We start from the raw sequence: 20,510 nt of genomic DNA on the forward strand, positions 1-20,510 counted from the left end.
GCGGAGACGCCGAGAGCTGGGGCGCCTGTGGCTCCGGGCAGGGGCCGAGGTCGAAAGATGCCGGTCCGCAGGGGCCACGTCGCTCCCCAAAACACTTACCTGGACACCATCATCCGCAAGTTCGAGGGCCAGAGTGAGTGTGTGTATGTTGGGGCGGGGGGGACGATCTGGAGTCCTAGTTCCGTGAAAGCGGGGCCGGACCCCTTTACTAACTTCTAACCGGGCAAGGTGGTGAGTGCGGGGTGCTGAATGCAAAATCCTTCCTTTGATGTCCCCAACACCTTCTTCTCCAGCGGGACCCGCTCCCCTCAAATGCCGTGCTCTTTTCTGGAACACAAGGAGCAACGTGCAGCCCTTCCCTCCCCACCCCCAGCTGTTTCCTCAGTGCCCCAAGCCTGAACCTCCCATTGCAGCCACTGTCCGCCTCCACCCGTGTCCTCCAGAGAATTTTTTGAGTCCTTCCTTTTCATATCCTGGCTCTGGTGTTGCCCAGGAGCTTTCCCAGGCTGGAACCCCATCTGGTCACATTCCTGTCTCCCTTCTAGACACCCTTCCTGTTTCCAGGAGGCCTTGAGCCTTCCTTCCACCTCATGACCCTCACTGCCCTAGTCTTCCCACAATCTCCAGGCCTGACTCCCTCCCTCACTCTGATCACTGCCCTGCTCCTCTGCCTAAATTCCCCTCACTGCCACCAAGAGTCCTTACAATCTTTCCTTCCCTGCCTCGGGATCCTGGTTCCCACCGACTTTTGGCCTCCCACCTCCCACCTTCCACCCCAGGTCGTAAGTTCCTGATCGCCAATGCTCAGATGGAGAACTGCGCCATCATTTACTGCAATGACGGCTTCTGCGAACTCTTTGGCTACTCCCGAGTGGAGGTGATGCAGCAACCCTGCACCTGCGACTTCCTCACAGGTCCCAACACGCCGAGCAGCGCTGTGTCCCGCCTGGCGCAGGCCCTGCTGGGGGCTGAGGAGTGCAAGGTGGACATCCTCTACTACCGAAAAGATGGTGAGGCACATGAGGGCCAGAGCCTCTGCAGGGCAGGCTTGGCCCTCTGTCTTGTCCAGCCAGGGTGGCCTTGGGGACGGCACTGACCCAGGGACCAAAAGGCCTAAACAAACCCTGTTTCCTCTAGGGGTCTTGGTTCCTCCACGGGCATTGGATATGATGCCTTCTGAAGTCCTTTGCAGGAGCCAGGGATCAGGCTGGGCCACCCACAGGTCCTGGCCTGGGGCAGGGCTTCCTGCTCTGCGATCCCTCCCCCCGACCCCTTTCCCTCGTCTCCTGGCTCTCCACTCTGTCACAGTCAGTCCCAGCTGCCTGACAGTGACAGATGGAAATTAACCTTCCCTCATCTTTGTCTGCTCCAGGGATTAGAGGAGGAGTCACCTCCTCAAGGTCTCTGTGGCCAGACAAGGCGTGGGGGCTTTTGGCTGGGAAAGAGGGGTGGGCCTGCCTCATCCGGTCTTAGCTCTTTGGGGAGACAGGGTCTGGAGTTTTCCTTGACCAGGAAGCTTATTCAGATGGAGTTTGGGTTGTTACTGCCAGCTGGAGCGTACTGTGAGCAGAACAGAAGCATAGGTCGGGGCTGAAGACACAGCTCAGCAGCCTTTGGAAATCCTCCTCAAACTAGGACCACAGGGTCCTCACTGGACCTGCCAGGATGGGTGGGAATGAGGAGAAGAGTCTGAATGTCCTTGGAAATCTCTTGAATCAATGGCCCCCAACCTGGTTCTGCATCAGAATTACCCAGGGCATGTTTTCCAAAACATACTTTCTCTAGAGAGAGGCTGACTCAGAAGGTGTGAGATGAGGCCAAGTGGGTTTATTTGGAAATATCTCCCTGGTGGTTCTGATGTCCTGCCTAGTTCAGGAGCCACTGGCTTTGATAAATCCCTTCATTTCATAGGTGTGGAAGGGATTTGCCCAAGATCCCACTGCTAGAGTCCAACTGGGGACTGGAATCCAAGTCCCTGGATTCCTCCCTTGGAAATTTCTGTTTTGAGTAGTCCCAAGAGTAGAGAAAGGACCCCAGCTGCCTTTCTGTTTGAAGGCAGGATTTTTGGGGAATGAGGTGCTCAGGAGGGAGCAGTCCCCAGGGAAGGCAGGCATGAGGCCACCTGAGGGCAAATAAAGAATGGATGCCTCTGGATTGGGACTGAGGGGTGCTAAGAGCCTGAGTTTCAGGGGCCTGGAGTGTGTGGAACATGAATATGTGTGTGCTTGCACATGTGTGCCTGTGTGTGTGTGTTTGTGCTTACAAGTGTGTGTGTGTGTGCTTACAAGTGTGTGTGTTTGTGCTTACGTGTGTGTGTGTGTGTGTGTGTGTGTGTGTGTGTGTGTGTTACAGGCTTCTCAGAGAGCTTCTTGGGTAGGTCCTGGTTGTTCCTGCTGCTGCCACCCGAATGAGTGGCAGTGGGAAGTGCAGCAGGCAGGGGCAGCCAGGAGGGGACTGGGAAGAATCTGGCTTAGTGTGGCAGTACACACAGGGTTAATGAAGTCAGAATATTTAAAAGCTGTGACCTCACCTCCTCACAGCATTGCAGAGAGGAGGTGAGAGTCAGGGGAGTGAGAAGGGTCCTGGGGGAACAGGATGGGACAGCAGGAAATGGGGAGGTGGGTACCATAAGTCCTTTCTTTCCCTCTCCTTGTCACTAGAACTATACCTGATCCCAGACTCCTGGGGATGTCAGGTTATGGCTCTTGGGGTCCCCTCAGCACCCTGCAGGTGTTTGGGCAGAGGGCAGAAGTCAAAGCCTGGCCTTGGCCCCCTGAGATCAGGACTCAGATCAGAATTCTGCAGGTGTCCTCAGCTCTCAGAAGGGAACCTAGGAACCTCATCTCGGGGGCTGACCTTGGGTAAAAATGGGAAACTACCCACATACCTGGTGCCCTATAAGTCCCAATCTCCTGCCATCCCACCCTCAGCCCTTCCCTATCTTATTGCCCAAGACTTTGACTACCTGGACCTTCCTAAAATTGTTCTGAAACCCAGAAAAGGGAACTTCCTGGCCTGCATTACCCTAAGGGAAGGATGTTGTGCTAAGATAACTGATGTTCACTTTAAGGTCCACTGTGACCACATATAATCCCCCTTCTTTTTTTTTTTTTTGTTTTTTATTTTTGTTTTGTTTTTTTTTGAGACAGGGTCTCACTCTGTCACCCAGGCTGGCAAGAACATAGCTCACTGTAGCCTCCCATCTCAGCCTCCCAAGTAGCTGAGACTACAGGTGTGCACCATCACACCTGGCTAATTTTTTAATTTTTTGTAGGAATGGGGTCTCACTGTGTTGCCCAGGCTGGCACATGATCCTTTTTTGATCATATTCACAGACATCTTACAGTCCTGCTGAGGGGCGTCCTAATGGTGATTTCCTTCCTCCTCGGGTCAGTACCTCCCTTCCCTCAAACTCCCAACTTCAGGGGCCGTGGGAAGGGGTCCTGAGCAGATCTCTAGCTGATTTATATATAATCCTCTTTTCCTCTAAAGGGGTAATCCACTGAAAATTCTCAAAATCAATGTGGAGGGTTTGGGTTCACATAGCTCCACATTCTGCAGCTACAGACAGTTGGGCTCAAAGAGGCCAGGGCACTTGGCAAAAATACCCCAGGAGACAGTTCAGAGACCCCTGGAAAACTGGCTCTTCCTCTATTTTTGCTAGAAGTGGTGAGAACCTAATAGATAAGAAGAAACGGCCATGTGTCAGGACTAGAACCAGCAAGAGTTCGGGAGGAAGAAAGGAGAGCACTCAGATCTGCCCACTGTCACCCACACCTGCCTCATACCGGCACCTGCCCGAGAGCCCACCCCAGCCTGCCTTTCCCCGGTCCTATTCTCTGAGGATCCTGAACCAGGGAGTTCCCTAATCCCCAAGCCAAATTAGAGGAGACCTGGGACTTCTCCAGTCCTCAGCTCTGGATGAGGAGGACAGGACAGGCTCTGCTGTCTGCCCCCCTACCATGTTTTCCATATGGGCAGCCATGAATGACAGGAGGACCAAGACAGGAGGTGACATGCAGTGGCCACCCTCTCAGCCGCAGCTTTTTGTAGCACCAGCCCCTCCCTGGGGGCTCACCACAGTGCTGGACAGAGTATGCATCAGATGGGGTGAAGACAACAAGGAGGCTGTGAGTGCTGAGAAACTGAAGGAAGGAGCACACTTGAGAGGAGGAGAAGAACAGAGAGAAGTGGGGTATCCCAAGGGAGAGAAGTGGGGTGCTTTTGCTAAGAAAAGTAAGAACCTAGTGGATAAGAAGGAATGGGAATTCCCAGGGGGCAGACAAAACTGTTGCCCTTGGTTGGAGAGGGGGGTGCTTGGAGGAGCTCCTGAAAGGATGAAGAGGGCCCCTGTGAGGGCATGGGAACACTGCCTGCCACTCCTGGGCACGACCTGAGATGGTACACTCACCCACTTTTGGTCACCTAGATATGGGCTTTTGTTGTGGGTGGGGCTCGAGCCACAGGTAAGCAAGGACAGCCTGGGGCAGGGGGAGAGAGAATGCTCTGGACTCTTCTAAATCCTCCTAGCCTCCTGTCTGCCTACTCCACAGGCCACAGGCATGGGGGTGGGGCATGGGGTACCACACACCGACCCCCCCCCACCCCAGCCCTGGCTCTCACTGCTATAATGGGCTGGTCTTTGGTCCATTCCCAGCTGTAGTTTTCCAACTGCATCAATTTTCCAGTAACATAAATTGCTGGGTGCCAGTAACATCAATTGCAGCCACTCCAAGACTGTGGATTGGCAGCCCCCAGCAGCTTAGACAGCCTGGAGGCCCCCTGCCTCTCTGCCCAGCTCTGCCCTCTCCCTGCCCTCTACCAGGCCAGATCTCTGCAATGCCAGAGAGATTGACAATATAATCTGGCCTTAGGAGCAGTGTCTCAGGCCACTGGCCAAGAGGCTCTCTGTCTAGGTCCCAGCGTCCAAGCATCGCCATGCCCCAGGCTGACTAGAGTGATGGGCTTGGGCCTGGGAGGCTGGGCCTATAGCCCTGTGCGCCCAGGAGTGGGTGAAGCAGGCAGGCACCTCTCCCCAGTGTGGATGTCTCCCCTGGGCCCAGGCAGCAGATGGCAGATGGCTGCCTGGTGCCTAGGAGTCCAGGAATCTGATATGGGAGATTCCTACTCCCCGGAGAGGAAAGCGAGAGGGAGGATAAGGGTGGCTCAGCTGCAGCCCAGCTCTGATGGCTGTGAGGAGGGACTGAGGACAAAAAAACAAGGAGTCTGGTGGAGAGTCGATCCAGTGATACTCCCGCCAGTGGCCAGCCTGCATCCCCCATACTCACACACACAGGCTTCCATTCACTCAGTCAACAAACAACACCTGGGACAGGTGAAACAGAGCCTAACCTGCCCTCAGGGAGTGCAGCTCCACCTTCTCATTTGCATGATCACCTGAGGCCCCTGCCCCTGAGGCCCCTGACCCCTCAGGCCTGACACCTGCCAGCACTTTGAGGGTCATAGGACTCCCACAGAGAGGGTGCTCATGGGGTGCCTGGCCTGGGGCTCTTGGATACGGGGTATTTTGTTCATTTCTTATTATTTTTTTGAGACAGATGACTGCCCTGTTACCCAGGCTGGAGTGCAGTGGCATGATCTTGGCTCACTGCAACCTCAGCCTCCTGGGTCAAAGTGATTCTGCTGCCTAAGCCTCCTGAGTAGCTGGGACTATAGATGCACACCACTATGCCTGGCTAATTTTTGTGTTTTTAGTAGAGATGGGGTTTTACCATGTTGGCCAGGCTGGTCTTGAATTCCTGGCCTCAAATGATCCATCTGCCTCAGTCTGCCAATGTGCTGGGATTACAGGTGTGAGCCACTGTGCCAGGCCAGATATGGGGCAGCATTTTAGCTGGTATTGTTCCACCCACCAATGGGGTCTGTGGTGAGACCCTGGAGCAGAGACAGGGACAGAGACTGTGGCCTGAGAGGCACAGGGCAGCCAGCAGCTGGGTGTGGGCTGCCCGGGATGGTGGGGAGGATGGTGGGAGAGGCCTGTCCTGCCCCCACATGACCATCCCCCTCCCTCTCTGGCACCCAGGCCACTGCCCTGCCTGCTCCTTGGGCCCAGCCTTGCCTTGGGATCCCACATTCCTCCTAGGCCCAGAGCAGCAGCCTGGTTCTGGCCCCAGCACCTTCCTCCCAGACAAGTCCCTTCCCTTTTCCAAGCTATCGTGTCCTGCAAACCCACAGATCTTTTCTCCATGCTCCCTCCCAGCCCTTGCAAGTCAGTTTCTGAGAGCCCCAGGCTCTCTTCTGCAGAATGGGGGTCCATGCCTGCCCCTCAAGAACCTCCTGAGGACTAATGTTTCAACTGGCCCTGTGCCCAGCATTTAGTATGCTTTCAACAAGTTCCACCCCACATGGCAGGAGCAGGGCATCTTTGTGGGATGGGAATATGGGAAGAGAGGCCACAGCCAACCCAGCTCCATGGGGTAGAATGCCCAGTCTCACTTCCCCACTTAATCCACCCCCATCTGCTCAGCTTTAATTACAGCAGAAGCAGACCCTGAGGTTAAGCTCTAAGCTGATGGCTGAGCATGGACTTGGGCCTGATCTGATGCTACCTTATCGCCTAATGAACAGCTTAGCCACTCTCCCCACCTCTGCCCTGTGGGTGGAGCACCAGCTGCGCAGCCTCACCCACCCTCTGCCCAGTAGCTCTGGTTACTGTCCAGGCCTCTTAACCCCAGTGGCTGACCTTCACTTGACCTTCACTCAGCCCCTTCTCTAGCCAGGTCACTGCAGGAGGGAACCCCTTCAGGGCCCACCCACCCTCCATACTCCCAATGGCATTTTGCAGCCTCCAGCTTCCGCTGCCTGGTGGACGTGGTGCCTGTGAAGAACGAGGACGGGGGTGTCATCATGTTCATCCTCAACTTCGAGGACCTGGCCGAGCTCCTGGCCAAGCGCAGCAGCCGCAGCTTGTCCCAGCGCCTGTTGTCCCAGAGCTTCCTGGGCTCCGGTGAGGCAGGGTGTGGGTGGCGGCGGGAAGGACTCCCTGACTGTGGCTGCTCTGACTTCTGTCCCTGGTTTCAGAGGGCTCTCACAGCAGGCCAGGCGGACCAGGACCAGGCACAGGCAGGGGCAAGTACAGGACCATCAGCCAGATCCCGCAGTTCACGCTCAACTTCGTGGAGTTCAACCTGGAGAAGCACCGCTCCAGCTCGACCACAGAGATTGAGATCATTGCGCCCCACAAGGTGGTGGAGCGGACACAGAATGTCACTGAAAAGGTCACCCAGGTGCGGGCCTGCAAGGCACGGTGTGCGGGGCTATGCCAGGTCTCCAGGGTCCCCTCCCAGGCTCTGGGCCCAGGCCCTCTGGGGCCTTGGCTGGCAAAGAAATTCTTCCCATCCAGCCTTTAATATCTGGTTCGAGCCCCAGGCAGGCCTCCCATCCTGTTTGAGATCTAAAGACCTAAAGGCCTGCCCTGAGGTCACAGCCCTGGTGCCCAGCTCCTAGAGCCAGAGGAGGCTGGGGTCAGCAGGGCCTATGAGTGATGCTGATTCCTAGGCCTGGAGAAGCCAGGGCATGTGGTGGACATGCAGGCCACCATGGGGGCCTCCCCAGAGCTGAGCTAGTCCCAGGGAAGGAGAGGCAGAGAGGACACATGCCAGGGCCAAAATGGGAGGAGAGCCGTGGGGAAGTCCCAGCCCTGTGTCAACCCCTTGCCTTTAAGACAAAAGCCACCCTCCCTACTTCCTTCCAACATGAACACAGGATCATCCTGCATGCCAGGCAGGGCAGGGCAGGGCTGGCACCTCTAGTTATCTTTGATCAGCTTCCTGAGGGCCAGGCCCTGAAGGACCCCTGCAGCCTCCTCCTTGGCCAGCTCAAGGCAGACTTCCCTGGGTCCTCTGCTCCAGCTCACCCTGCTGTCCCTTCTCATGAGGCTGGAAGGCCTGACAATTCCAGAGGGAAATGCAAGGAGCCCTGCCCAAGGCTCCAGTGACCAGCACTGACTTCCTGTGTGACTTTGGCCCGGGGAACTTCCAGCCCCCTTTCTAGGCCTCAGGGCTTTCATCTACAGGAGAGGTAAGGACTAAATGGTCCCAGATAAGGACTAAATGGTCTCTGGGGACCCATTTGACATTGAGTAGTACTGGCCCCAGGAGGCAGACAAAGCCAGGGGTCCAGGCCAAGGTTGAGCAATGTAGAGCATGGCAGGGCCTGCTCCCAGCTTCCCTGGGGCTGTCTTTGTGTTGGGGCTGGGGACAGCTCTTTTCCCCCCTGCCTCTTTTCACCTGAAACACAATTGCTGCTGGAACCAGGTGTGGGAAAGACCACGCAGCACCTCACTGAGCTCAAGGATCCTGAGCTCAAGGATCCTGAGGAGGACGGGATGTCAGGTTATATGACTGTGCCCTCTGAGGTCAGACAGAGTGGCCCAAAAGCCTGACCCTGGGAAGCCCCCCAGCTGCTTACCCCAGGGCATCTGATGACTACCATGGTGGGGGCTTTTAGACTGGAGAGTGGTCGGTGAAGATGGCGAGGCCTGACTGGGGCCCATAGTCCCAGCGCCTGCCCAACCTGCCTGACCCTGTTTGTTCCTCAGCTCAGCCCCTCTTGGCATCACTCCCCTGCTCCATGTGGGTCCTAGGCCCAGGGAGGTGCCTGACAGATCTCAGGGGAAGCGGCAGGCGAGGATCCAGATCAGGGAAGTCACATCGGCCTCAACCAGAACTTAAAGAGCCTCAACGGCTGTGGGCTTACACTGGAGCCTGAGTATCCTGAGGGCTTTGCAGCTCTGGGGGACATGGGGCAGGGTGGGCTTTGCCATGGAGGGCCTTTGACCTGGCTTTGGAGGCAGTGGGAGATTTTGGGGGTTCCCCTATCTGGGGTCCCTGAGGAATTGAGGAACTCTCTTCTCACCCTACTTTAAACCACCCCCCACCATTCCTTCTGTCTCCCTGCCACTCCCCACCCAGGCAGGCCTAGGGAAGGGCCTTGTTTCACCCTAGCAGGGTCCTAGTGGCCCTCGGGAGGAGGGGGAGCGGCTCTGATGCCCAGGGTATGATTAGAGCCCCAGTCTCCCATGCTCATTCAGGGGTCTGTAGTTGAGAGCCCATGTGGACCAAGAGCTAGGCACACAGGGAGAAGAGGATCAGTGAGGGAGCCAAACTCAGCAAGCCTATGGCTCAGTGGAGAACCACCATGCAGCTGGGTAGATACAGGGCAAGCAGAAAATTAAAAAAGAGCCCAAGTTCATGTGGAGTCAGAGGGGGCTTCCTGGGGAAGTGCGCAGCAAGGCCTCAAGGCTGAGCAGGTCACTGCAGGGTGGAGACACAGTTGCCCCACTCAAGGGTTTGGATGTCAGATAGGGACCCGCTGGTTGAAACCAAGTGGATCTTCCTTATTGTGATCCCATCTGCTAATTGACTTTGTTTGCATGGTCAAACCTTACATTGCAAATTTTCCTAAATGAGAACCATTCATCAGCTCTCATCTGGTGGGAGGTGGGGGGTCCATGGGACACCCCTCTGGCTCTATCCTTGTCTGGAGCAGTGTCTGATGAGGAGGAGGGAGGAGGATAGTGGATGAGGAATTAGCGTGTAGAGCAGTGTGTGCATCTCTGTGAGAACAGATGAATCTCACCATCTACATGGGAACAGGTGCATCTCACCATCTACATGAGAACAGGTGCATCTCACCAACTGCATGAGAACAAATGAATCTCACCATCTACATAGGAACAGGTGCATCTCACCATCTACATGGGAACAGGTGCATCTCACCACATGAGAATAGGTGTATCTCACCATCTACATGAGAACAGATGATTCTCACCATCTACATGGGAATAGGTGCATCTCACCATCTACATGGGAACAGGTGCATCTCACCAACTACATGAGAACAGATGAATCTCACCATCTACATGGGAACAGGTGCATCTCACCAACTACATGAGAACAGATGAATCTCACCGTCTACATGAGAACAGATGCATCTCACCACCTACATGAGAACAGGTGCATCTCACCATCTACATGGGAACAGGAGCATCTCACCAACTACATGAGAAGAGATGAATCTCACCATCTGCATGGGAACAGGTGCATCTCACCATCTATATGAGAACAGGTGCATCTCACCATCTACATGAGAACAGATGAATCTCACCATCTACATGAGAACAGGTGCATCTCACCATCTACATGAGAACAGATGACTCTCACCATCTACATGAGAACAGGTGCATCTCACCATCTACATGAGAACAGGTGCATCTCACCATCTACATGAGAACAGATGACTCTCACCATCTACATGAGAACAGATGTAGAATAGATGTTCCTCACTACTTTTGTTGTGGCTTTAGTTGTCCTTTGCGATTCCATTTTGCAGATGAGGGAACTGAGGCTCACAGAGGTTACAAAACTTGCCCAAGGCTCACCTGTAGCACATGTCACATCTGGGATTCAACCGGGGAGGCCTAGCTTCAGTACCCATGCCCTTCCTAATGCCCTGGCCGTCTCTTGTGTTGGGCAGCTGGGCAGAGCTGGGGCATGTTGTGCTGGGGCCTAGGGATCCAGGGTTGGTCACAGTCTTGGAGGCAGGGGTGGGAGGGGAGAAGGGAGAAGGCTCTGCTGAAGGTGATGATTTCAAACCCTTGGATATGTGAGGAGGAGTCAGTTTTCCGTGGTGCCCAGGACCTGTTGAGGGTCCAGGTTGGCTACACCCCTACCCCATGGACTCTTTCCATGGAAGGTTCTGAGTTGGCCCCAGAGAGGGTGCTCACTGGTCCAGGCTCCCCAGGGCCCTCAGAAAGGAAGACGCTCTTCTAGGAGTGACCTGTTCCTATCAGGAGCCCTGACCATAGGAGGCCTCCCAAGCCCACCAGAGAGGATCAGCCCACCAGCTATCCCTTTGGTGGGCTCTTGTGTGGAATGGACACACAGATGACATGGGCCTGGCCCTCCCCTGTCTGGCTCCACCCACTTCAGGATGTTTCCAAGGGAGCTTGTGAGCATCAAACCTGGGGTCACTATGGGGCAGAGCCTCACCTCTCCTCTTGCATCCCACCTCCTTTTTCTGCACTTCCTCCTTAGGCATCTGTCCTCTTAAGAACTTGCCTTCTCAGTCATCCCCCACCCCATCTCTCCCTCATGCCCTCTGCCTGGCAGAGCGCTGGTCACCCACCCTTTCCCACTATACCCTCCCCAGACCTCAGCCTTCCAGCCGGTCTCACCAGCAGTGGCCACCCCCAACTTGACCACCCTTGGCCCCCACCCCCAGGTCCTGTCCTTGGGTGCGGATGTGCTGCCCGAGTACAAGCTGCAGGCGCCGCGCATCCACCGCTGGACCATCCTGCACTACAGCCCCTTCAAGGCCGTGTGGGACTGGCTCATCCTACTGCTAGTCATCTACACAGCCGTCTTCACGCCCTACTCAGCCGCCTTCCTGCTCAGCGACCAGGATGAGTCACAGCGTGGGGCCTGTGGCTATACCTGCAGTCCCCTCACCATGGTGGATCTCATTGTGGACATCATGTTCGTTGTGGACATCGTCATCAACTTCCGTACCACCTACGTCAACAACAACGATGAGGTGGTCAGCCACCCCCGCCGCATCGCCATCCATTACTTCAAGGGCTGGTTCCTTATTGACATGGTGGCCGCCATCCCTTTTGACCTCCTTATCTTCCGCACCGGCTCTGATGAGGTGAGCAGACCCCCTCCAGGCCAGCAGCCATGGCTGTCCTCTGCACGCTGGCCTCGAGCCCTCCCTGTTGCACAGCACTGAATGCTGAGAGTACCTGGGCCTGGGCACCTTTGCTGGTGGAGAGGAGGCCCCAAACATGTCACCTCTCAGCCCTGGAGAAGGACCAGCCAAGACTGCAACCCCCAGGCCTCTGCCCCTCTGCCCCCTCTCTGAGCAGGCCCTGGTGAGAGAAGCAGGCTACCCCTTCCAGGACGGGCACTCATGTGGTCCTGACCCCTCATGCTGACTTCCAAACTGCACAGAGCAAATTTACATAATTTGCAGGGCCCAGAGCAAAATAAAAGCATAGGGACCCTTGTTGAAAAAGGGTCCCTTTCTTCTTGGAGGAAGAAAGGGATCCCCAGGCCACTCCTCCAGCCTTGCTCCCGCCTTACCCCCTAGCCCTCCACTATGCCCACCAGGCTGCCCATAGGTGACCTGAAGGCATCTTCATGCCTTTCTCATAGCTTCCAGTCCCACAGTCTCCTCCTGCCGCACTCCTCGGGATCAGCTTTTCACTGAAATCAACTCTGCCTTCTGTGTTCCAGTGCCCCCTCATTACGCCAACCTGTCCAGCAGTGGGTGTCCAGCAGGGATCCTCTGCTCCAAGCCCCCCTAATACCACCCCTCAGCAAATCTGCCCCCATTGTCCCCACCTGGACACTGAGTGGCGTTTGTACTCACTTGTGCCCCAGCACAAAACTTGCCAGCCTCCCGCCCCTCCACACAGTTGCCTCAGCGACTTTCAGATCACTTACCTGACCCTGTGTTCCTCCGGGATGTACAGGGTCCTCAGAACTTTCAGTGGCTCCCCAAAGTCTGCAGAATAAAAGCCAAGCTCGTGATAGACTTTGAGGCCCTCAGGGAGCAGCCCTTGCCCACCTTGCCCTTCCCAGGCGTGGTTCTCACTGTTCCTCCATCTCCCACATGTGCACCAGGCTACAGTGCCACACTTGGTTTCCCTTGTGGGCCACACACTTCACACCTCAGTGCTGCTGCTCATGCTGTTCCCTGAGCCAGGAGTGCCCTTTTCCTCTCCCTCCTGTCTGCCTGGAGCCCTAGCCTCCTCTTTCAAGGCTCAGCTCATGCATCACCTCCTCCGTGAAGCCACCCTGACCTACCCTGGCAGACTTGACCTCCCCTTCCTCTGTGCTCCTATTGGACTTCTGTCCTAGCAACCAGAACACTGTTTTGAGCTTTAGGCTGAGATCCTTAAGGTCCCATACCATGCCACACTGCCAAGTGCATGGCCTGGAGCAGGTTCTCCATAAATGTTGAATGGCTATGTGGTTGTATGCATGAGAGAACAAAAGTAGGCCTGAGTACACCCTTCCAAGGGCTGACACCCCAGCCCTGTGACCGTTTCCCTGCCCCTCCAGACCACGACCCTGATTGGGCTACTGAAGACAGCACGGCTGCTGCGGCTGGTGCGCGTGGCACGGAAGCTGGACCGCTACTCTGAGTATGGGGCAGCTGTGCTCTTCTTGCTCATGTGTACCTTCGCACTCATCGCGCACTGGCTGGCCTGCATCTGGTATGCCATTGGCAACGTGGAGCGGCCCTACCTGGAACACAAGATCGGCTGGCTGGACAGCCTGGGTGTGCAGCTTGGCAAGCACTACAACAGCAGTGACCCAGCCTCAGGCCCCTCGGTGCAGGACAAGTATGTCACAGCCCTCTACTTCACCTTCAGCAGCCTCACCAGCGTGGGCTTTGGCAACGTCTCACCCAACACCAACTCCGAGAAGGTCTTCTCCATCTGCATCATGCTCATCGGCTGTGAGTGAGACCTCATGCCATGGCCTAACCTCATACCCTGGCCTTACCTAAGAAATTGTATTTGTTAGTTTTGTACTGAGATAGAATATAACACACAGAAATAATTCATGCAGTACACTGATCCTAAGTGTGCAGCACAATGAATTTTTGCTGGTGTGTGCACCAATTGTACACAAAATTTAACACTCACACAGCCTGTACTATCTGCCAGTCACCAGGAAATAATTTGCTGGACCCAGAGAAAATTTACATAATTTCCAGGGCCCAGAGCAAAATAAAAGTATAGGAACCCTTGTTGAAAAATTAAGAATCAGCCAGGTGTGGTGGCTCAAGCCTGTAATCCCAGCACTCTGGGAGGCCAAGGCAGATGGAAACTTGAGGTCAGGAGTTTGAGAACAGCCTGACCAACATGGTGAAACCCTGTCTCTACTAAAAAAATACAAAAATTAGCTGGGTGTGGTGGTGCATGCCTGTAATCCCAGCTACTCAGGAGGCTGAAGCAGGAGAATTGCTTGAACCTGGGAAGCGGAGATTGAGGTGAGCCAAGATGGTTCCACTGCACTCTATCTTGGGCAACAGAGACCCCATCTCAAAAAAAAAAAAATTATTAAGATTTTTTTTTTACAGTGACAGCTAAGTATTAAACCAAATGCAGGGCTCTTAGCATGCAGCCTCGTGTGTCCACACAGGTTGCACACATGAAGCAAGCCCTGCCAGGCACTCTTAAATACTTTACAAAAACCCACATCTCATTCCCTTCTGAGCCCAGTGTACAAAGCAAGAAACCACATGGTGCTAACTTGCCAGAGGGCACACAGCTAGGTAATGTCCGAGTGACCCGATCCCAGCCCAGGTGTTCAGCTCCAAGGCTGTGCTGCTCTCAGTCCCTGCTCCCAGCTGCCTGCTTCCCAAGACACCTGGGTTAGGAACATAAAAGGCAGCGTGGAATTTTACACCTAGATTGAGTTGTCATGTTCAGAGTATTTAGAGATGCGAAAGCTCAGAAAAACAAAAACAAGGGAAGAAAATGGCTGAAAACAAGAAATTGAGAGTTTTCTCTCTCTCTCTTTTTTTTTTTTTCTTTTCTTTTCTTTTTTTTTTTGAGACAGAGTTTCGCTCTTGTTACCCAGGCTGGAGTGCAATGGCGTGATCTCAGCTCACCACAACCTCTGACTCCCTGGTTCAGGCAATTCTCCTGCCTCAGCCTCCCGAGTAGCTGGGATTACAGGCACGTGCCACCATGCCCAACTAATTTTCTGTATTTTTAGTAGAGACGGGGTTTCACCATGTTGACCAGGATGGTCTCGATCTCTTGACCTCGTGATCCACCCACCTCGGCCTCCCAAAGTGCTGGGATTACAGGCGTGAGCCACCGCGCCCAGCCGAGTTTGCTCTTTTTTTGTTTTGTTTTGTTTTTTGAGACAGTCTTGTTCTGTCACCCAGGCTGGAGCACAGTGGCACGGTATCGACTCACTGCAAGCTCCACCTTCTGGGTTCAAGTGATTCTCATGCCTCAGCCTCCCAAGTAGCTGGGATTACAGGCAGGCACCACCATGCCTGGCTAATTTTTATATTTTTTTGGTAGGGACGGGGTTTCACCGTGTTGTCCAGGTTGATCTCGAACTCCTGACCTCAGGTGATCCACCCACATCGGCCTCCCGAAGCGCTGACTGAGGCCTGAGCCACCACACCCGGTGGAGAGTTTTCTCTTTATTCTATTTCTACAACTTGAAGGAGAAAATAGATCTGAACTTTTAAAAATCCATTGCCTGCCTTCTTTCTTCTCAGGAGTTTGACCGCTGGGCCCAGTAAGATGCCAAGAGGCACAGGGCAGAGAGGGGAGGGCAGGAAGCCCAGGGGCCTTTGTCTCCCTGTGCCCTGGCGCTGTGCTGGTCACTCCTGACTTCTTAGACAGAGGAGTCCGTCATCAGGGGGCTGCTGGAAAGAGGAAGGCCCGGAGTGGGCCATGGGTGGCGTGGCCCAGTGGGGCTGCGGAAGAGCTCACTTCTCGCCCCGCCTTCAGCCCTGATGTACGCCAGCATCTTCGGGAATGTGTCGGCGATCATCCAGCGCCTGTATTCGGGCACCGCGCGCTACCACACGCAGATGCTGCGGGTCAAGGAATTCATCCGCTTCCACCAGATCCCCAACCCGCTGCGCCAGCGCCTGGAGGAGTACTTCCAGCACGCCTGGTCCTACACCAACGGCATTGACATGAACGCGGTGAGCCCCGCCGCTCCGGCTAATGCCCTAGGGGGAGCCAAGGTCCCGCGGGGGCGGGGCATCCCCAGAGCCCTCCCCACCCTCTCCTCAAGCCCTACTCAGGCCGCGCCCCGCTGGACTGGGCCACCCGCCTTCCAGGTGCTGAAGGGCTTCCCCGAGTGCCTGCAGGCCGACATCTGCCTGCACTTGCACCGCGCGCTGCTGCAGCACTGCCCGGCTTTCAGCGGTGCCAGCAAGGGCTGCCTGCGCGCCCTAGCTGTCAAGTTCAAGACCACGCACGCGCCACCTGGGGACACGCTGGTGCACCTCGGCGACGTGCTCTCCACGCTCTACTTCATCTCCCGAGGCTCCATAGAGATCCTGCGCGACGACGTGGTCGTGGCCATCCTAGGTAGGTCAGGCAGAGTGGACCAGACCGGTGTTGGGGATTGGATGGAAGGAGGCAGGATGGGAGACGCCCTGCCTGGGCCACCCTCTTCCTGATGAAGATTTTACTTTTACCGGCCAGCCACATGCAGAGCTTGTGCCTGGGAGAGCTTTATACCCAGCTCCCTGAATCCTTAAAACAACCCTCTGCCAGAGGTCCCATTTTCCTGAGAGGGAAGTTGAGGCTGAGGGAGATCATCCTAATCTGTGGCCAGGCAGGAATTCCAGGGCTGCCAGTGTGACTCAGAAGCCCAGGCAGACCTTCCTACCTTCTTCCACTCTTAGGGAGTTCAGGGAGAAAGGCCAAGGGTCTCTCTGGGTGGAGGGGGATGCCATGGCTGGGGACCCCAGTCTCATTCAGTGCAGACACAGGGATAGCCAGACACTTTGGAGGAAGGATATAGCACTGGGCAGGGGGACAGACAGGTCACAAGCAGCCTCTGCCACATGCCTGCTGTGTGACCTTAGGCAAGTCACTTAACCTCTCTGAGCATCACCGGGTCTTCTCCTTGATTCTCATCTTCCTTGCCTACCCCATGACTTCATCTCCACCCCAACTTCAGCCTTGCCCTCCTTTAGTCCCCATGACCTGGCTATCCTCCAGCCCCTCTGGACAGACTCCCCTCGGGCTTCCCTGCCCCTCCTCTTCCTCTGGCCTGCTGGTGCTCTGCTCTCTTCTCCCCTCCTACCCGACACCCTCCCATGGGCCTGCTCCTTGCACCCACGGCCTCAGTCTTCCCCTTGCCACAAGGATCCCCAGAGCTCTGTCCTGGCCCCACTCTCTCCTTAGACCACAACATTCCACTTCTCTAGGCATAGCCACGCTAGTATTCTATAAGCAGATCAAACTCAATGTATCCCAACCTGAAATCATCACCTTTCCTCAAAACCAGCTCCTTCAGCTTCCCCATCCCTGTGAACAGTCTGCCCATTTCCCGTGCCACAGTCAGCCAAGGGGTCATCCTACTTTGCTGCTGCCCACTGCCCACCAGTCAGACTCGTCCATACCTCTCCATCTCACACCTGTCTCCCTGTCCCTGCCTGGATCCAGCCTTCCTTGTGTCCTTCCTGGAAAGGTGTTGGGAACTCCTTTCCCATGGCCCTGCATCTGGTCTACTCCCATGCTCATCTTCTACCTTCTGCCAGTGACCTGAAATAGACATCTGTCCATTTGCCTCTTTTGCTCAAGATCCCTCCACAGTTCCCCATGGTCCATGCATGCATGTGCAGTTCTCCCAATCCCACCACCCTGTCCTGCCAGCCTCCCCCTGTTACTTCATGCTCCAGCCAGACTAAGCGTTCTCTAAATCTGTGCCCTCGCACATGTTTCCACTCTGCCTGGAGCACCCTACCCTGTGCTAGTCTGGCAGATCCCAGTTGTCCTCCAAGGCTGGGCTCAGGCATAGGTTTCTGCCTGAGACCTTCTCTCACTCCCAGCCTACCTTAGAAGTGCTGTCCCTGTGGGAGGGATGATAATTATTATAAATAATTAAGAAGTCAATCCAATTTAAGTTTCAGTTAGAGACATGAAACCTCTGATTTTGTCCTGAGTGGAAATAGACATTAGATCAGAATCCTTCATCTACTGGAAAACCATCAAGTTATAATGTTGCCCAGATTTCAAGCTTAAGGGTTTCACGTGTGACCCTGGTGAGCCCCCTCCTCTGTGAATGCCCTTTGATCCTGTTCTCTTGCGGGGACATGGCCAGGCTTCCACCCATCCCTCTGTCTGTGCTAAACTGTTAGTGCTGCTTGCACAGTGTCACCAGGCTAAGGACGCTGGACTTTTCCTGGGGGAGTGGGAATCAAAGCAGTCATGCTCTGTGGCAACCCAGCCCTGGGCTCTCCACCCCTGAGTCCTGACAGTGCAGTGCTGACCACATGCTGTTTCTTCTGCCCCGATTGCCCTTCTCATGGGGACGGTCTTTGTTTCTCTCAATACAGCCCCCATTTCACTTCCTCTGCAAGGCCCCACCTTTCTGCCCCAGCCATCCCTAGCAGGAAGAGCCTCTCCCTCCTCCGTGGCCCCATAGCTTTTGATTCTCCCTGTTTCTAGGGCTCCAAAGATCATGCTGTAAACTTGTTGGCTGCTTATGTACCTGTCTTGCAGGGATTTGAGGGGCTCTTTGTGGGTGGCATAACATCTTATATTTATACTTATATTTATATTCCTTGGCCAGCACAGCATCCGGCACCAGGAGGGCCCAGTACCCTTGCCGCATACCTGAGTATCACCCATGTCTACCCTGGGACATCCTTCCCCCTTGCCTTGCATGGACCTAGTCAGTTGCCTCTTGTTTGTTTTGGTTTGGTTTGGTTTTTGTTTTTTTGTATGGAATCTCACTCTGTCGCCCAGGCTGGAAAGCAGTGGCATGATCTCAGCTCCCTGAAATCTCCACCTCCTGGGCTCAAGTGATTCTCCTGCCTCAGCCTTCCGAGTAGCTGGGATTACAGGCCACCATACCTGCTAATTTTTGTTTTAGTTAGGTTTTTTTAGTGGAGATGGGATTTTACCAGTTGGCCAGGCTGGTCTCAAACTCCTGACCTAAAATAATCCCCCGGCTCCCGTCCCCCAAAGTGCTGGGGTTACAGGCATGAGCCGCTGTGCTCGGCCGCCTCTTGCTTTTTGAGTCACTTGCTCAAGCTCACCTCATCTGCTTCCCTGAACAGCCCAGTGGGGCTGGCAAGGTAGATCAGGTTTTACCCATGTTAGAGACGAAGATTCTGGAATCCAGACAAGAGCAACTTCTCCAGGCTTCCTCCACCAGGGCCACGCTGGTTACCTGGCCCCATAATCAGGAGTGGGAAGACTAAGAGAAGCCTCTGGCCCTGCCCTAGGGAATTAGGTGCTCTGGCCCTGGGTTTCCTGCACCCTGCTCCACAGCACTGCAGGCCAAGCAGCAGGAAGATGTTGAGACAGATAATTGAGCCTTTAGGGCCTCTTCCTGCCCACTGTGCCAAAGAGTGTGGGCTACAGGAGGCAGATTCTGATGGAGGATGGTTCTGAAAAGCCTGGAGACAGTGAGAGGAGCCATGCGCTGGGGGTGAGAGTGGCTCTCAGTGGATCTCTGTGCAGCTCAGAGATCTCAGACATGGGAAGAGAACCCCTCACCCCACCCCTGCCAACCCACATCCAGCCCTGTCCCCAGAGCTTGCTTCTGGGCAGCAGGCCCCCAGCCTAGAAGGATGTCCAAGATTGGGGGAGGTCACGGTCAAAGGACCCTCATAAGGGAACGTGGATCCAGACCCTGAAGAGACTCCCACCCCTCTGGCTGGCAGGCAAGAATGACATCTTTGGGGAGCCTGTCAGCCTCCATGCCCGGCCGGGCAAGTCCAGTGCAGACGTGCGGGCTCTGACCTACTGCGACCTGCACAAGATCCAGCGGGCAGACCTGCTAGAGGTGATGGACATGTACCCGGCCTTTGCGGACAGCTTCTGGAGTAAGCTGGAGGTCACCTTCAACCTGCGGGAAGTGAGTCAGGGCCAGGTGGGCCAGGGTGGGTGGTGGCTTTCGGCCAGCTGGTAACAGGAAATGCCCAGGCAGCCTGCTGAGGGCTTGGCCTGCCTGGCCTGAGGGCACCCATCTGACCAACCCCATTCTGCAACCTTTGCCAGAATTTCTTCTGTGCCTACCATGGCTGACATAATGCTAAGTATGAGGATAGCTAATATTTATTAAGCACCGTCTATGCTAAGGGTGGGGTTTCTTTTACATGACCTCCTTGCAATTGGTGTTATTATCCCCATTTTCCAGATGAGGAAACTGAGGATCAGAGACAGTGAATAAACTGGCGAAAGCCATTCAGCTAGTAAATGGCAGAGCCAAAATGTGAATTTAATTTGTCCAACTCCAAAGCCCAGGTGTTCCCACCATATTATACCAAGCTGAAAAGGATGGTGCCTGCTGTCCAGATGGTTCACAGTACCAAGCACAGGTACTGCCAAGAGGTGACAAAACTGTCTCTCTTCTCACACTCATCCCTCAGTAGAGGAGATTTTGACAACTCAAAAAAAAAAAAAAAAAAAAAAAAAAAAAAACAACAACAACAATAAAGAGCCACAAAGCAAAATAGCCAAAGTCTCAAGGGTATAAAGGAGAAGCATGTGGAGATCAAGCTTGCCAAGGAGTGTGACAACCAGGACCGGCCCTGGGAATGCCCAGAGAAAGGTATCAGGGAGGAGGGATCTGGAACCAGAAGAAGGGAAGAAGGGAAGGTGCACCTGGCCATAAAACACAGAATCCGGGCTGTTTCTCCCCTGTCGCCCCTACCCATCTGCTTCAAGGGAGGGCTCTGCTGACCTGGGCCCTGTGCCCAGCTTCCTGAGCATGGAGCTGGGTGGGCTTTTTTTTTTTTTTTTTTTTTTTTTTTTT

At 54.8% G+C, this 20,510-nt stretch overlaps 1 protein-coding gene and 1 long non-coding RNA gene across 2 annotated transcripts in view; one reads left to right on the forward strand and one right to left on the reverse strand.

Annotated features, from left to right (window-relative positions):
- Positions 1-20,510, forward strand: part of KCNH6 (potassium voltage-gated channel subfamily H member 6) — a 23,990-nt gene continuing 3,480 nt past the window's right edge. The window contains 8 exon segments of the mRNA XM_074388828.1: positions 1-133; positions 780-1,010; positions 6,806-6,967; positions 7,042-7,247; positions 11,245-11,670; positions 13,089-13,488; positions 15,512-16,102; positions 19,417-19,610. Of these exon segments, the coding sequence (XP_074244929.1) occupies positions 58-133; positions 780-1,010; positions 6,806-6,967; positions 7,042-7,247; positions 11,245-11,670; positions 13,089-13,488; positions 15,512-16,102; positions 19,417-19,610 (2,286 nt within the window). The 5' untranslated portion in view covers positions 1-57.
- LOC141581884 (uncharacterized) overlaps positions 11,446-20,510 on the reverse strand; it is a 17,132-nt gene continuing 8,067 nt past the window's right edge. The window contains exons 3-4 of the long non-coding RNA XR_012514686.1: positions 12,468-12,528; positions 11,446-11,534 (exon numbers count right to left, since the gene is read on the reverse strand). This is a non-coding gene — a long non-coding RNA (uncharacterized LOC141581884). The remainder of the gene's footprint in view (positions 11,535-12,467; positions 12,529-20,510) is intronic.

The sequence above is a fragment of the Saimiri boliviensis genome, chromosome 17, assembly GCF_048565385.1.
Source record: "Saimiri boliviensis isolate mSaiBol1 chromosome 17, mSaiBol1.pri, whole genome shotgun sequence".
Taxonomy (NCBI): Eukaryota; Metazoa; Chordata; class Mammalia; order Primates; family Cebidae; genus Saimiri; species Saimiri boliviensis.